Here is a 19221-nt window from a genome sequence, read left to right on the forward strand (position 1 = left end):
GAATCTGAAGCGGCTGACATGCATCTGCACAGCGCTTTCTTTCTGAGATTTGCTTCAAGGCAGGTTATTGTGTACAATTTTGTCCACAGTATTCCTATATTTGCCAAACATATTTCTCTGATAGTATTGTGACTACACACGCGCAATGATCTCTCCGTCATCAGTCTTTCGCAATGATGTGGCTCACTGACGACAGCGTGCATAGCCATAGATCAAATGAGCAGCTAAGGTAGTTGAAGCAGAAGAATGGATCAATGCATCCTGAACCTGGTGTACTGCCTATATGCACCCTCAGTAGTATTTGTAACGTGTTAACTATGAAGTATCAACATTGCTTCTCTTCTATGTGGGTGGTGTGAGTGAATGTCAGATGGTCTGTACTGCCATGGCCGATGGTGTTCACTGGAAGATGTTGGGTTTGGCCATCGTGCCCTCTTGCAATATGCTGTTGCAGCCTGAAGGCAATGAAAAAGTTCGAATGCTGATCTGCTTTCAAGCGTAGAATGTTACATTATGTGCATTACATATTTGCATAATTATGTTTTGTACTGGAGTGTGAATGTGCGGCAAGTGCATGCACATGTAAGTATATCGCACTGCAAACAGCCTAAGAGTTCACGTGCACTTTTACAAAGTGCGTGCACAGTCGAATCATGTAATGTTAAAACAGCCTTCGTGCTCCTCCCTGAATGGCTGCACAAGTAGAAATCTCCATCTTCCTTTGCTTCTTTTTGCTTGAGCTGGCATGGTGGTCGTAGAGTTGGAAATTGTCAAGTATGATAACAATTGTTGTTTGGTCTGGAGACAAGACTGCATTTGGATATTTGTCCCAGGACTGCATGGCTTCCCAAACTGCATGTTGAATGCCATAGATGATTATTGTTCGGTTCAAGAAAGGACTCGTGGGTCTGTCTGGCTATTGTGAGCTCTCGCTAGTCCATTTCCATAGCACTTGCTCTGGATTCACTCGCTGGAATATTCTCCAGTATAGAACAAGAAGTTTAGAAAACCTACTGGTGATATTAGTATGTTATATACTAGTTTCTCCGCACTGTACCGCAGCTTTTGTTATCACACACATCCGGGTTATATACAGTTGTTTATCTACAATCCAGCATGATGTTCTTCCAAGAACGCCCCCGACCTAGGCCCTCGGAACGACGTTCTTGGGTGTGCAACATCACTTATAGTTCTAAATCTTAGAATTAAGCGCAGGATTTTAGTGATCACGGTTCCAAATGCATGTCATTGCACTCCGCCTTTGGGACTTATTAAACATGTCATTGCACTCCACCTTTGGGATTAATTAAGAGCTGCATGCATGCCAAAGCCATAAAAGAAGAGCAGACTTAAATAGGCATCTTGTACGCATGATTTCTAACATGTAACATCCCTGCCGAAGAGCGTTCTTCCATACTACAGTAGAGTCGAGCGTCCAAGAACGTTGTGTCCAAGAGGTTAGCCTTGGGTGTTCGTATTTTTCAGCCATCCGGCTGCGCTCTTGTAGCATGTTCTTAGAAACAATCATGTTAAGATCATAATTATGTATCCCGAAAGCTGCCGGAAAACCAACACCGCCATTCTTTTAAACTTAAGGCGGTGGCGTTCTTAGCATTTCAGGCTGGACATTCTTGGGCAACACGTTCTTCGGCGCCCGACTCTACTGTAGTACTGTACATGAAATACAGCTACTACAACTGTAGTAATATAGAATGCCGATTATCCGAATGATTGACTGTCCGAACTGCTCAGGCTGCATGGCAGCAGGCTGTCATCAACATGCATCCCATGATAATTTCGAGGAGCTGGAGTGTGTGCCAAAAAGAATGAGAAATGAAAGTATGCATGAGGAAATGAGTATGTTTTAGATGAGTGTTTTCCCACGCCCTTATCCGAACATACATGCACTCGATCGCCATAACCCCTGGCACACAGCACACAGCTTCAGAACCTGAGAGAGTATGATATGGGTATGTCACAAGTACTCCCAGGTCCCGAAGCTTTCGTCTCAACAAAGGATCATAATCGACGACTTGTAATGAACTACATTTTGGTGGTATTATACCGTACTTGTTTACATTCAATTTAGGAATGAGTTTAAAAGCATGAGAACTATCCACAGCAGACATTCTCACTGTTCGGAGTTGCCAAAAAAGTGGTGCATGTACAAATCAGGGATGGGTACAATACCAACATCTGAGGTGAGTCTATCAGGAAAGTGAATGTCGTCCACTCTATAAAATGGGGTCCCTCAAGAAAGATGCGATTTTGCAGCCATGGACGTTTCCAGCCAGGTGACTGTATATACAGTGATCTAAGTTATGCAAAGCTTGACATGAATGATTGGCTGGACACGTCAAAGAGAAGGAAGAGAGAAGCAGACCAACCTTACACCAGCTGAGTGTAGTGGCCCAAAACAACAAACTAATTCTGTGTGGCCTTAGAGGAGCTGGGCAAGATGTGTACAGTGAATTAAACAATACAGTAAACGTGGGAGAAGAAGTGACAAGACTGAGTATGATACACTGTGCCAGCACAGTGCACATACTAGTGCAACTGTTGGTGTAGTTGCAGTTGGCTCACACAAGCAGGTCACTCGATTGTAGATACACAGAGCGCATTCTACATCATACAAAACATGTTGAGCTAGGCAGCAGTGGCTGGCATTTACCGACATACACCAATGCCAATGCGCGGCTTGAGCAAATATTACAAGCCTCGGAACACCCATACGCCATTTTAGAGACAGAACAAGGCGATGAGTAAGCACCAAAGGATTATATGAATAGCGGCCAGGCAATAATTCAGGCCACTGCTGCTAATCAAGGACTAGTTACTAGTACTAGTATGTTGTCAGTGTACCCTGAAACGATGCAATCACAGCGAACGTGATACATGCACATCATGTTGCCTGGTTCTTGGTTAAAAGTTGTATCCTCAATGCTTGAGGTTTGTGGGGTCCCTCCAGCTTCTCAGAGTCCTGCACAAAAAAAGATAAAAGCAAGTGCAGGTAGAATAATAGTAAGCTCACATAAAACCTCTTCGTCTTGCTAACAAATTTCGTGATTAAATCCACAGCATGGGAACGAGGCTACAGGAAAAAAAAGTTCAACCATAATAATGCAAAAAGGCAACTTTAGCTAATCATATTTTTGGCAGCAACACTATACTGTTTGTATAGGAGAGTTGGCTTGGTGCATTCATGGCAAATGCACTCCCTATAGTATTGTATTACTGTACTTCATCATTTTACTTGGGCATTCATTCCCAGTGGCCCTAATGTCTTCTAACAGAGTGCGCAAGGTACTGCATATTTGGCGCATATTTTATTTTCGACTATTAACGGCCTGTGCATTTTTAATTCGGAAAGTGGTGGACATCACGCAACTGAATTGTAAATAAAAGGGGGTTTGTCAACTGACAACCGCATACTTTTTCGACATCACTAATAAAAGAATTTTTCGTCCAGCGCATGCGCCAGGAGTGAATAGCAACTGAATAGAGCGGTTGTCATTTGACAACCCCCCTTTTATCTACTAGAGGAAACGCAAAAGGTAACAAGATTACGTAACCCAAGGTGAGAAGGCACTGAACGAACTGTCAACCTACGAATACAACCTCAGTGTAACAACGTGCTCTTTCTGTTTACACAAGCAGAAAGAGAAAGAGCACGTGGTTGCACTGAGGTTGTATTCGTAGGTTGACGCTTCGTTCAGTGCCTTCTCCCCTTTTATTTACTGGGTATTTGTAGCCTAAAATTCGTTTTGCAAGGTTCAACGTGACAGTGCATACAGGCATCAGCAGTACAGGCTGAAATTTCAATGTGGCCGAGATGTGTTTTTGCCCTGGGGAGGCTGCAATTTAAAAGCGTCGGAAATTTGCATACTTTACAACACAGTACTGAGCATGCGGTGAGCTGATCACGAAATGAATTGGACGTACTAATAATGCTAAGGGATTCGGGGGCGCATCAAAGGGGTCAGCACCAAGGAATGGGATAGATTTGTGCCCAGTTCGGGTATGTATATTGGGTATAGAACGGAAATTATTGGCTAAGCCTCGGGCGACTCCTACCAGTATTGCCACCAATGGCCCATGGCTGCTGATCTCTGTGATAGAAATGAGACGTGTATGTGAAACCAAAATACGGCTTTTCAAGATGTACTGTAAGACATGTTATTATAACGAGTCGCACATTTAACGATTGTCCAAAATTCATAGGTTAACGAGAAGATATGTTAACAATCTTGCAGTATTCTGGCATATACACACACAGCATATATGAAGCAGTACGGCCTCAATGGATCTATTATAACGAAGAAATGTCATCCGTTAAAACGTTAGATTTGCTTCCTCGTTATATATACATGTCTTACAGTATGTGCATTTTGTGAAGATCTGATCTAAGGGACACCTTGTTGGGTCTTGCCAACACTCAATTATTATGATGTTCATATCTATGCATGAATTATAAGCAAGAATCAATAACCCCAAGAGTATGCAGCTTTGCACATGGAGTCTGCCACAACACGTTGACCAAAGTACATGCACCTAGACACGAGCTAGGGAATCAGCTGAGCTGCTGCTTCATTTATGATCTGCTATAGTTTCCAGTCTCCATGGAGATTTTTCTTGGAGACGTCGAATCTACAGTATTAGGTGTGGAACTATTGTACTAAACCGCAGGAGATAGAATCTATTCAGCTCGGACAACATTTCACTACGTACGGAAGGAAGTACGCCGATCAAAGCTTGCTACACTCCCGTTTAGTCAACTTAACGGCCCAAATAATGCTTGGGTCATGAACTCATCGCTGTTGGTCTTTCGAGGGTGCCTGACAATGGTTGTTAATGCACAGTACCAGCCGGGCCAAATGACAAGATCAGAGACATAGATCTTCCTAGTTCAATTGCTGAAACGTGACTTGTGCAAACGTTACGTAGCAAAAGGAACTGTACTATGGCACTACACGCCATTCACAATAATCAAAAATGCCCACTTGACAAAACAGAATTTCATCAACGGAGCCCCGGGATTTTTTTCTTCTGTACATAATATCAAGAGTACATAACCCCCCAGAGTGTGCAACGCCTGATCCAGCTCTGTATACAGGTATAGGGTCTTGGTCGAGCGGAATCGGATCTTTGCGTCATAATACCGTACACATCTGAGGGGAACCCGGGGAGTCGCGGGTACTCTTGGATCAAAAACAATGGTGCCCTGCCTCGAGACCGGCCTTGAGCTGGTGTGGAGTGTACGCATGACATCAGAAGATCCGATTCCGCTCGACCAAGACCCTATGCAGAGCTGGATCGGCGTTGCACACTCTGGGGGGTAATGTACTCTTGATAATAATTATGCATTATGGAGTCGTAGCATAAATAATAATAAGGGAGACGGCACGGTAGACTTTCAGCCTAAATCATAACGAGGGCCAGCTGGGCAGCTCAAAAGAGAGCTCTATGCACTATTGGCAGAGTGGTATACATGAATAGAGAGTGACCACCCAGTGCGTGAAGCTTTTCGTGTCACCCTAGAAAATTTCAAAAATTAATAATGTGGTTTCAACCCCGGGCTGCCAGTGACAGTTGCCCTTACTGCCTTAGGGGCAAGTGCGATACATACATGCTCGCATATAGCATCGCTTGACTGACCCATGCTTGGGGCCAGTGGGTCAAGTCCGCGATCACGAGTTGCATAAACCACGGATCATGTAGAATCTCCATGGATCCAATCTGTGTACTGTAAAAGCAGACATTTTTGATGGTGTAATATTTTCGGAATTCTCCAAAATCGGTGGTTCGGTGGAGGGAAATTTTCGGTAATACCCGCTTTCCAGGTAAGGGTGCTAGCACTACTAAGTAGTACCGAAAAATTTCGGTGCATTTTTTCGGTAAAAATTGTCGGCACCGAAGTTACCGAAAATAAAACACCACTGAAAATTTCCGCTTTTACAGTACATCATTTTGGGTATCATGATCTCGTGTTGTTTCCTTGGGTGCTACGACTCCCTGACATGCATTGATCCATGGCACGGTATGATTTGGGCGATTTCAGCCAATCAGTAGACGTTCTGAGAGGGGTATATTCAACGATACACCCCGCTCAGTTCACATGGGTCGCGCCAAGAGTGAATATTGGAAGGAGTCTTGGGAAAGTGCCCTGGGAGAAATGGATTGCACCATTCTATACATGTACTGCATTCCCCATAATTTCCTCGTGCTATATCCTCGGGAAAATATTTAACGTATACCCTTCACATACTCATAGAATAATCCAAACGTATCTTCAGTCAACCACGGGTATAACAACCCACGGATAGTGAGACTATCTTCAGACCTAGTAACAATATAGCCGTATATTTTCAACCCCGTGAATGACGCCAACTCCCAAATAGCAACACTTTTCTCATGCCCGATCAAGGGTCGTTCGTTACTGGCAAAGTTAGCTGGACATCTTGTCATGTAGTCATTATTACTTCAAGCAGGGACAATGAAATACACCCCGCCCCCTTTCCTGGAGAGGGAACAGTGCTGTGTCCAGGTCCGCATGCAGCATGGAGGTGCTACTGCTAGTAAGTCACTGGCATATTTTCTCTTGTGGATCGATGTACAGTGCGTGACAATGCTTCCATAACGTTAGTGGTGGTGGTGGTGGTGGTGGTGGCGGGAGCACACTGCACTGCAGGGCATTACAGCACTGGCGTACTATTATTTTCTCTTGCAGACGTGCTCTGCACGACAATGCTTCTATAGTGATGGACTGATGGTCACGGTGATGGTAGTGGTGGTGGTGTGGTGGTGGTGGTGTGGTGGTGGTGGTGTGGTGGTGGTGGTGGTGGTGGTGGTGTGGTGGTGGTGGTGGTGGTGTGGTGGTGGTGGTGGTCACAGTGGTGGTGGTGGTGGTGGTCACAGTGGTGGTGGTGGTGGTGGTGGTGGTGGTGGTGGTGGTGGTGGTGGTGGTGGTGGTGGTGGTGGTGGTGGTGGTGGTGGTGGTGGTGCTGCTGCTGGTAGTGGTGGCGGCGGTGGTAGTTGCGGTGGTGGAAGCATTCTGCACTGCAGGGCATTAAAGCAAGCTCGATTGTGCATGCATGGTGGCGGTGGGAAAGAGGAGCCAAGGAAAGTGTGTACATATTTTTGTTGAAAGCACGAGAATTCAAAGAAAGCTGGCTGCTTCCTCTATTTCCATGATCGGCCAGTGCCTACAGCACGAACAGTACATTGTAATACATGTATGTGCATAGACAGACAAATAAACACTAACCTGAGCATGGGTACCGCTTGTATTCGTGGTCAGGAAAGTGAAAGTACGAACGAAGGAGAAGAAGATTGTTGACCATGGCGAACAACTGCATATCCAGAGGGCACACGGCTTGCCAGAATGGGTCGGCTACATCTTCGCTAATTTTCTATCCTAACAACATTCAGCTTCGAGGTCAAGGACGACGGCATTTTTGGAAGGAAATTTCGAATTTTGGAGAAGAAGCTTGCTTTCGGAAAAATGTTCCTTTCACGCAAGGCAGCATGCCAGGTCAGGCGTGTGAACCAGGTGAACTGTGTCGGCAGATCCACGTTTACGTTCCAGGCCGACAGTTTTTTGACCAAGCCGTGAATCGCCCTCGCTCTGACTCGCCCGGCTACGAAGGAGTAATTTTACAACTCTTCAGGCCAGCTACAGGTCTCTGATGCAGAGCTGCAAGTGACGGATATCGGTCATTTGCAGCCACTACTAAGAGCCTCCTGGTATTTTTTTTTTTTTTTTTTTTTATGGCATAACACTGCGTAATAATGCCGATGTACTGGGTGTCTAAGGGCATGTTCGATTGGTAGGATCGGGATCCCGATCCACCGGATCCACTGGATTCGCACCCTTTCGATTGGTCGGATCCGGATCCGGATCCTTCGGATTTGGATCCGGTCAACCCTCCTCGGGGAGCAGGGTTGACCGGATCCAACGGATCCAAATGTGACCTTTGTGCGTATATGGCTGGTAAAAATCATTTTTGTACACATTGTAGTACGCACGCGTGGATGGAGATAGAGCTTGTTGACTTTTTGTACGACGCACGGGATGAGTACGACGTTCACCCTTTTGGGTGCCTTGTGAGCGCCATTTTCAACATGGCAACAGTCAAGGTCCAAAATAAAGTGTTCAGTTGAATCTGAAGGATCCGAGGGATCTGAAATCTGGATCCCGATCCCGATCCTTACCAATCGAACATGCCCTTAGTATTTTTTCAGCCCCCACCCACCAACCCATCTTTTCTGCAGGTAAAACGACTTCCAATAAAATATTGATGTCAATTTTCGACACCCAGAAGTAACTGGACATTCTCCATCTGCATTCAATAACTATTTTCAAAACGAAACTCCATTAAACCCACCCACCCCCAAACGAACACATTTCGTTTTGAAAATATTATTGGTAACCTTGGACGGCCCCTTAAATGCCAAACATGAGATGCAGCTAGGGGAAGCACGCACAACCTGAATCGTGCCTTTAGACCATCAATATGTGTGTACTGCCGAGAAGTCATGTGTACACATTCCGTATCGTACACAAAAAGCATTACAGACTGCAATGCTGTAGGGTGTGGTCGGACCAGTCAAAAGCTGTTTCTGCCGGCCCAGTGATAGTATTATTCATCAATAAGAGAAGGGACCAATTTGTTATGAGCTATGACTAGCAGTCCACCAAGGTATCAATATACTGTCAGATAGTGCGACAACAAAGCACGCAACTGACGGGGCTACTAGGACATTCAACGACCTGACACCTGGCTCCGACACATTTACGAAGTATGTCGCAGCACCCTGTCGTTTTCGTGCCTTTTTGTCGCACCATCTGCCTGTTAAGTAACTATGAATACTGTGGTGGACTATTAGTCAAAACTTAGAGCATGCTGGCCCTTTCTTTTCTTTACAGTTCACTTCGAGATGGTTGGCTTCAAACTTCTATTGTTCCAAGCAAATTCTTACAGGAGCTTGAAGTGGTTGAAGAACGAGTTTGCAATTGTTGTGATATTGTTGTTGCGCAATGATCTGTAAGTGGCAACAAACATACCAGTCAAATACACTCACACACAAACTAGAGACATATAGTGCACGCTGGGGGATTGGAGGACAATGTGCCAGATATCCAGGCTGACAAACTGTCGCTCGGAAGCCGGAGAAATGGACTTGTCGTCGTGTGAAGTTATTCAGCATTCACCACAGCCTCTGTGCAGTGTGTCACAGAGAAGCCAGTCGAAGCTGTACATGCTTTCTTGAAAGTCCGTTGCAGATTTATCATAACAATATCTGTCTCATAGATAGGTTAAAGCAGTATAAGCGGATTGGTGTTGTCAATCACAACTGACTGTGAGTACACTCAGATTCAGAATGCAGTGTTAGACACCCTGCACAGCCATGCCCGAGAGGCTATGTGTTGTATTCTTTATTTTACTTCGCTCAGAAAGTGGTGGACATCACGCAACTGCATTGTAAATAAAAGGAGGTTTGTCAACCGACAACCGCTCTATTTAGTTGCTATTCACTCTTTAGATGAAAATTCTTTTATTAATGATGTTGAAAAAATTATTGACGTTTCGGGTCAGTCACCCATCGTATTTTACTTCGCAAAGTCAAACGGGATCATTGCAAAATAATATGATAGCGAAGGGTGTGTGTGTGTGTGGGGGGGGGGGGGGGGTGACATTACATAATGATTATCTGTCGCAATCAAATGTGTTAGGACTAGGGCTGAAACGAACACAAAATTTGAGTATTCGAACGTTCTTGATGTTAACGAACGAACGAACGAACGAACATTCTCTAACATTCTCGTCGCACGCGCGGGCTCGCGCACGAACCGGCATAGGCAAGAAAATAGTGGAATTTTTGAATACAGTATTGCAATAAACCTTTGTGGCGCACAAATTTTGCGTTTTCATGAATGCGGCTGGTTTGTGATGAGAATTTTTTCCGATTTTTACCTCTTTTGAATCTTGTAGTTGTGCTGTCTGCAATGCACGTACTGAGCAGTTTGTGGCGATTTTTCTTCTCCAGAATGCGCAATGGCCGCGAAAGTAGCGAAATTCAATCACTTGCGAAAGTTTCTAACTTTACAGTACAGTAAAACCTGTAACTAAAGACCACTTTGACTAGCAACCATCCTGGTACTACAGTAAAACCTGTAACCAAAGACCACCGTGACTAGCGACCATCCTGGTACTACAGTAAAACCTGTAACTAAAGACCACCGTGACTAGCAACCAGCCTGGTACTACAGTAAAACCTGTAACCAAAGACCACCGTGACTAGCGACCAGCCTGGTACTACAGTAAAACCTGTAACCAAAGACCACCGTGACTAGCAACCATCCTGGTACTACAGTAAAACCTGTAACCAAAGACCACCGTGACTAGCAACCATCCTGGTACTACAGTAAAACCTGTAACTTAAGACCACCGTGACTAGCAACCATCCTGGTACTACAGTAAAACCTGTAACTAAAGACCACCGTGACTAGCGACCAGCCTGGTACTACAGTAAAACCTGTAACTAAAGACCACCGTGACTAGCGACCATCCTGGTACTACAGTAAAACCTGTAACCAAAGACCACCGTGACTAGCAACCATCCTGGTACTACAGTAAAACCTGTAACTTAAGACCACCGTGACTAGCAACCATCCTGGTACTACAGTAAAACCTGTAACTAAAGACCACCGTGACTAGCGACCAGCCTGGTACTACAGTAAAACCTGTAACTAAAGACCACCGTGACTAGCAACCATCCTGGTACTACAGTAAAACCTGTAACTTAAGACCACCGTGACTAGCGACCATCCTGGTACTACAGTAAAACCTGTAACTAAAGACCACCGTGACTAGCAACCAGCCTGGTACTACAGTAAAACCTGTAACCAAAGACCACCGTGACTAGCAACCATCCTGGTACTACAGTAAAACCTGTAACTTAAGACCACCGTGACTAGCGACCATCCTGGTACTACAGTAAAACCTGTAACTAAAGACCACCGTGACTAGCAACCATCCTGGTACTACAGTAAAACCTGTAACTAAAGACCACCGTGACTAGCGACCATCCTGGTACTACAGTAAAACCTGTAACCAAAGACCACCGTGACTAGCAACCATCCTGGTACTACAGTAAAACCTGTAACTAAAGACCACCGTGACTAGCAACCATCCTGGTACTACAGTAAAACCTGTAACTAAAGACCACCGTGACTAGCAACCATCCTGGTACTACAGTAAAACCTGTAACTTAAGACCACCGTGACTAGCAACCATCCTGGTACTACAGTAAAACCTGTAACTAAAGACCACCGTGACTAGCGACCAGCCTGGTACTACAGTAAAACCTGTAACTAAAGACCACCGTGACTAGCGACCATCCTGGTACTACAGTAAAACCTGTAACCAAAGACCACCGTGACTAGCAACCATCCTGGTACTACAGTAAAACCTGTAACTTAAGACCACCGTGACTAGCAACCATCCTGGTACTACAGTAAAACCTGTAACTAAAGACCACCGTGACTAGCGACCAGCCTGGTACTACAGTAAAACCTGTAACTAAAGACCACCGTGACTAGCGACCATCCTGGTACTACAGTAAAACCTGTAACTGAAGACCACCGTGACTAGCGTCCAGCCTGGTACTACAGTAAAACCTGTAACTAAAGACCACTTTGACTAGCAACCATCCTGGTACTACAGTAAAACCTGTAACTAAAGACCACCGTGACTAGCGACCATCCTGGTACTACAGTAAAACCTGTAACCAAAGACCACCGTGACTAGCAACCATCCTGGTACTACAGTAAAACCTGTAACTTAAGACCACCGTGACTAGCAACCATCCTGGTACTACAGTAAAACCTGTAACTAAAGACCACCGTGACTAGCGACCAGCCTGGTACTACAGTAAAACCTGTAACTAAAGACCACCGTGACTAGCGACCATCCTGGTACTACAGTAAAACCTGTAACTAAAGACCACCGTGACTAGCAACCATCCTGGTACTACAGTAAAACCTGTAACTTAAGACCACCGTGACTAGCAACCATCCTGGTACTACAGTAAAACCTGTAACTAAAGACCACCGTGACTAGCGACCAGCCTGGTACTACAGTAAAACCTGTAACTAAAGACCACCGTGACTAGCGACCATCCTGGTACTACAGTAAAACCTGTAACTAAAGACCACCGTGACTAGCGACCAGCCTGGTACTACAGTAAAACCTGTAACTAAAGACCACCGTGACTAGCAACCATCCTGGTACTACAGTAAAACCTGTAACTAAAGACCACCGTGACTAGCAACCATCCTGGTACTACAGTAAAACCTGTAACTAAAGACCACCGTGACTAGCAACCATCCTGGTACTACAGTAAAACCTGTAACTAAAGACCACCGTGACTAGCAACCATCCTGGTACTACAGTAAAACCTGTAACTTAAGACCACCGTGACTAGCAACCATCCTGGTACTACAGTAAAACCTGTAACTAAAGACCACCGTGACTAGCGACCAGCCTGGTACTACAGTAAAACCTGTAACTAAAGACCACCGTGACTAGCGACCATCCTGGTACTACAGTAAAACCTGTAACTAAAGACCACCGTGACTAGCGACCAGCCTGGTACTACAGTAAAACCTGTAACTAAAGACCACCGTGACTAGCAACCATCCTGGTACTACAGTAAAACCTGTAACTAAAGACCAACGTGACTAGCAACCATCCTGGTACTACAGTAAAACCTGTAACTAAAGACCACCGTGACTAGCAACCATCCTGGTACTACAGTAAAACCTGTAACTAAAGACCACCGTGACTAGCAACCATCCTGGTACTACAGTAAAACCTGTAACTAAAGACCACCGTGACTAGCGACCAGCCTGGTACTACAGTAAAACCTGTAACTAAAGACCACCGTGACTAGCGACCATCCTGGTACTACAGTAAAACCTGTAACTAAAGACCACCGTGACTAGCGACCAGCCTGCTACTACAGTAAAACCTGTAACTAAAGACCACCGTGACTAGCGACCAGCCTGGTACTACAGTAAAACCTGTAACTTAAGACCACCGTGACTAGCGACCAGCCTGGTACTACAGTAAAACCTGTAACTTAAGACCACCGTGACTAGCGACCAGCCTGGTACTACAGTAAAACCTGTAACTAAAGACCACCGTGACTAGCGACCAGCCTGGTACTACAGTAAAACCTGTAACTTAAGACCACCGTGACTAGCGACCAGCCTGGTACTACAGTAAAACCTGTAACTAAAGACCACCGTGACTAGCGACCAGCCTGGTACTACAGTAAAACCTGTAACTTAAGACCACCGTGACTAGCGACCAGCCTGGTACTACAGTAAAACCTGTAACTAAAGACCACCGTGACTAGCGACCAGCCTGGTACTACAGTAAAACCTGTAACTTAAGACCACCGTGACTAGCGACCAGCCTGGTACTACAGTAAAACCTGTAACTAAAGACCACCGTGACTAGCGACCAGCCTGGTACTACAGTAAAACCTGTAACTAAAGACCACCGTGACTAGCGACCAGCCTGGTACTACAGTAACACCTGTAACTAAAGACCACCGTGACTAGCGACCAGCCTGATACTACAGTAAAACCTGTAACTAAAGACCACCGTGACTAGCGACCAGCCTGGTACTACAGTAAAACCTGTAACTAAAGACCACCGTGACTAGCGACCAGCCTGGTACTACAGTAAAACCTGTAACTAAAGACCACCGTGACTAGCAACCAGCCTGGTACTACAGTAAAACCTGTAACTAAAGACCACCGTGACTAGCAACCATCCTGGTACTACAGTAAAACCTGTAACTAAAGACCACCGTGACTAGCAACCAGCCTGGTACTACAGTAAAACCTGTAACTAAAGACCACCGTGACTAGCAACCATCCTGGTACTACAGTAAAACCTGTAACTAAAGACCACCGTGACTAGCGACCAGCCTGGTACTACAGTAAAACCTGTAACTAAAGACCACCGTGACTAGCGACCATCCTGGTACTACAGTAAAACCTGTAACTAAAGACCACCGTGACTAGCGACCAGCCTGCTACTACAGTAAAACCTGTAACTAAAGACCACCGTGACTAGCGACCAGCCTGGTACTACAGTAAAACCTGTAACTTAAGACCACCGTGACTAGCGACCAGCCTGGTACTACAGTAAAACCTGTAACTTAAGACCACCGTGACTAGCGACCAGCCTGGTACTACAGTAAAACCTGTAACTAAAGACCACCGTGACTAGCGACCAGCCTGGTACTACAGTAAAACCTGTAACTTAAGACCACCGTGACTAGCGACCAGCCTGGTACTACAGTAAAACCTGTAACTAAAGACCACCGTGACTAGCGACCAGCCTGGTACTACAGTAAAACCTGTAACTTAAGACCACCGTGACTAGCGACCAGCCTGGTACTACAGTAAAACCTGTAACTAAAGACCACCGTGACTAGCGACCAGCCTGGTACTACAGTAAAACCTGTAACTTAAGACCACCGTGACTAGCGACCAGCCTGGTACTACAGTAAAACCTGTAACTAAAGACCACCGTGACTAGCGACCAGCCTGGTACTACAGTAAAACCTGTAACTAAAGACCACCGTGACTAGCGACCAGCCTGGTACTACAGTAAAACCTGTAACTAAAGACCACCGTGACTAGCGACCAGCCTGATACTACAGTAAAACCTGTAACTAAAGACCACCGTGACTAGCGACCAGCCTGGTACTACAGTAAAACCTGTAACTAAAGACCACCGTGACTAGCGACCAGCCTGGTACTACAGTAAAACCTGTAACTAAAGACCACCGTGACTAGCAACCAGCCTGGTACTACAGTAAAACCTGTAACTAAAGACCACCGTGACTAGCAACCATCCTGGTACTACAGTAAAACCTGTAACTAAAGACCACCGTGACTAGCAACCAGCCTGGTACTACAGTAAAACCTGTAACTAAAGACCACCGTGACTAGCGACCAGCCTGGTACTACAGTAAAACCTGTAACTAAAGACCACCGTGACTAGCGACCAGCCTGGTACTACAGTAAAACCTGTAACTAAAGACCACCGTGACTAGCGACCAGCCTGGTACTACAGTAAAACCTGTAACTAAAGACCACCGTGACTAGCGACCAGCCTGGTACTACAGTAAAACCAATAACTTAAGACCACCGTGACTAGCGACCAGCCTGGTACTACAGTAAAACCTGTAACTAAAGACCACCGTGACTAGCGACCAGCCTGGTACTACAGTAAAACCAATAACTTAAGACCACCGTGACTAGCGACCAGCCTGGTACTACAGTAAAACCTGTAACTAAAGACCACCGTGACTAGCGACCAGCCTGGTACTACAGTAAAACCTGTAACTTAAGTCCACCGTGACTAGCGACCAGCCTGGTACTACAGTAAAACCTGTAACTTAAGACCACCGTGACTAGCGACCAGCCTGGTACTACAGTAAAACCTGTAACTTACATTGTAAGACCACCGTGACTAGCGACCAGCCTGGTACTACAGTAAAACCTGTAACTAAAGATCACCGTGACTAGCGACCAGCCTGGTACTACAGTAAAACCTGTAACTAAAGACAACCGTGACTAGCGACCAGCCTGGTACTACAGTAAAACCTGTAACTTAAGACCACCGTGACTAGCGACCAGCCTGGTACTACAGTAAAACCTGTAACTAAAGACCACCGTGACTAGCGACCAGCCTGGTACTACAGTAAAACCTGTAACTTAAGACCACCGTGACTAGCGACCAGCCTGGTACTACAGTAAAACCTGTAACTAAAGACCACCGTGACTAGCGACCAGCCTGGTACTACAGTAAAACCTGTAACTAAAGACCACCGTGACTAGCGACCAGCCTGGTACTACAGTAAAACCTGTAACTAAAGACCACCGTGACTAGCGACCAGCCTGGTACTACAGTAAAACCTGTAACTAAAGACCACCGTGACTAGCGACCAGCCTGGTACTACAGTAAAACCTGTAACTTAAGACCACCGTGACTAGCGACCAGCCTGGTACTACAGTAAAACCTGTAACTAAAGACCACCGTGACTAGCGACCAGCCTGGTACTACAGTAAAACCTGTACATTATGACCACCGTGACTAGCGACCAGCCTGGTACTACAGTAAAACCTGTAACTAAAGACCACCGTGACTAGCGACCAGCCTGGTACTACAGTAAAACCTGTAACTAAAGACCACCGTGACTAGCGACCAGCCTGGTACTACAGTAAAACCTGTAACTTAAGACCACCGTGACTAGCAACCATCCTGGTACTACAGTAAAACCTGTAACTAAAGACCACCGTGACTAGCGACCAGCCTGGTACTACAGTAAAACCTGTAACTAAAGACCACCGTGACTAGCGACCAGCCTGGTACTACAGTAAAACCTGTAACTTAAGACCACCGTGACTAGCAACCATCCTGGTACTACAGTAAAACCTGTAACTAAAGACCACCGTGACTAGCGACCAGCCTGGTACTACAGTAAAACCTGTAACTAAAGACCACCGTGACTAGCGACCAGCCTGGTACTACAGTAAAACCTGTAACTAAAGACCACAGTGACTAGCGACCAGCCTGGTACTACAGTAAAACCTGTAACTAAAGACCAGCGTGACTAGCGACCAGCCTGGTACTACAGTAAAACCTGTAACTAAAGACCACCGTGAGTAGCGACCAGCCTGGTACTACAGTAAAACCTGTAACTAAAGACCACCGTGACTAGCGACCAGCCTGGTACTACAGTAAAACCTGTAACTAAAGACCACCGTGACTAGCGACCAGCCTGGTACTACAGTAAAACCTGTAACTAAAGACCACCGTGACTAGCGACCAGCCTGGTACTACAGTAAAACCTGTAACTTAAGACCACCGTGACTAGCGACCAGCCTGGTACTACAGTAAAACCTGTAACTAAAGACCACCGTGACTAGCGACCAGCCTGGTACTACAGTAAAACCTGTAACTAAAGACCACCGTGACTAGCGCCCAGCCTGGTACTACAGTAAAACCTGTAACTTAAGACCACCGTGACTAGCGACCAGCCTGGTACTACAGTAAAACCTGTAACTAAAGACCACCGTGACTAGCGACCAGCCTGGTACTACAGTAAAACCTGTAACTTAAGACCACCGTGACTAGCGACCAGCCTGGTACTACAGTAAAACCTGTAACTAAAGACCACCGTGACTAGCGACCAGCCTGGTACTACAGTAAAACCTGTAACTAAAGACCACCGTGACTAGCGACCAGCCTGGTACTACAGTAAAACCTGTAACTTAAGACCACCGTGACTAGCAACCATCCTGGTACTACAGTAAAACCTGTAACTAAAGACCACCGTGACTAGCGACCAGCCTGGTACTACAGTAAAACCTGTAACTAAAGACCACCGTGACTAGCGACCAGCCTGGTACTACAGTAAAACCTGTAACTAAAGACCACCGTGACTAGCGACCAGCCTGGTACTACAGTAAAACCTGTAACTTAAGACCACCGTGACTAGCGACCGGCCTGGTACTACCGACCACTTCGTCAGGCACGGACGGTCTCACATTCAAAATGCACTGTGACTAGCGACTACCTGCTGAACGCGACCAGCGACCGCCTTTTCTTGTCCCAATGTCGAATTTTGACCCGTAACTAGCGACCGCGATGTAGGAAATCAAACATTGCTCGAAGCTCCTTCTCGAAATGTTGATGATTTTCCATGGTCCTGAAAGGACTGTTTCGATACTACAGCTGGACATATGAACGCAGTCTCATTTTGACTGTGGAATCAGTGTGGACTGCACTACACCTGTCAAGTGCTGTCAAGAACAAACATGATAGGAAACGTCTTGGAGAGCGCATCCAAAGCGCTCTTTGATCGATGTTAGCACTCGAAGGAGAAAAGACTGAGCGGCTCTCTGTCGAAGTGCAATCACACAGCTCAGTCACCAGGTCACACTGACAGTCTGTGCTGGCTAGCTAGCATGCTATGGTACATGTACTCACCTGTACGGAACACAGGCCAGGAATCCCAGGATACGATGGCGATACAGTGAAGGTGCGAAAACTCGCAACATCGCTGCGTCACGTACATATAGTACTGGGGCCAATTCAAAAAATCGACCTCTAAAATACATGCCTTGACACATGTTGGCTAACAAGGATTTTTCGGTGTTATTTGATAGATAATGTCTTCAAGAGCATCTTGGCCCAGTATGGCGAGTCCAATCGCGTCCAAAGGTCCCGAAATCACCCTCGATAGGAATACAAAATTGCCGAAAAAACTAAGTTCTCATCGGCTATATTCAAGCATTTTCAAGACTTTCTCGGTACTATATTGACTGGACCTGGGAGTTTTTACCCTTTTATGTGCCAGGAGCTATAGTAACACCGTACATACACAGGATGCGAACCAGCGCGTACACTGATTTTGTGCGAGAGTTGGAAAGATTGAGCATCAAGTAGTGTAGTTGTGACATACCAGAAATGGAAATGTGGTACCTCGTTTGGACACTTTCTTCAAAGTTTTGCATTGACTCGCTGGTGCTTTTGCTGTCGGAACGTCCACGAATGGATCGATGCTAAATTCAGCAGAACCTTCATTACAATGTCATCTTGGCTCCCCGGAAAAGTAGGCATGATTCCAACAAGGAGCAGCACAACAATTATGTGTGGAAAGCAGGGGAAAGTCATCATAGCTTGCCAAGCCAGTTGTAACTATTCATAGGACTAATCTACAACCGTGGAAAGTTTCAGACCTGGCTAACTTCATCGGGCTGGAATAAAGGCATTTACTTTGTGAGTACTGCTGCACAGGAGGTGTTACAGTGTTGCAGGGGACGAGCATTTGATTCGAATCTACAAGAGCGGCTAGTGTTAGTACCATGATTTGAACACACCGACCGTGGTGATCAGCTACCATTATCACAAAGCCTCTTTACCAGCTCAACAGCTCTAGGACAACTGCCTTAGGAGTGCCATGCTGCAGTGAGAGGGAGTAGCTATGTGGTGTGGAGTGTTACAAAAACGAAATCCGAGTACCTGGAGGTAACCTATCCCAATATGCAACACCAGCAGTAGGTGAATCATTTCCTTGTCGCAGAATTTGATGGCTGGGCCTAGGCAGTGTGAAACTACAGTTATACTT

The 19221-nt window shown here is 45.8% G+C and overlaps 1 protein-coding gene across 1 annotated transcript in view; it reads right to left on the reverse strand.

The window, feature by feature from the left end:
* Nucleotides 1-8975: 8975 nt before the first annotated feature.
* The window catches only part of LOC135824297 (TLR4 interactor with leucine rich repeats-like), a 46856-nt gene continuing 36610 nt past the window's right edge, over nt 8976-19221 (reverse strand). The window contains exon 9 of the mRNA XM_065337030.1: nt 8976-9042. Coding sequence (XP_065193102.1) covers nt 8976-9042 — 67 coding nt within the window. The remainder of the gene's footprint in view (nt 9043-19221) is intronic.

Source organism: Sycon ciliatum, chromosome 9 (assembly GCF_964019385.1).
Source record: "Sycon ciliatum chromosome 9, ocSycCili1.1, whole genome shotgun sequence".
NCBI lineage: Eukaryota > Metazoa > Porifera > Calcarea > Leucosolenida > Sycettidae > Sycon > Sycon ciliatum.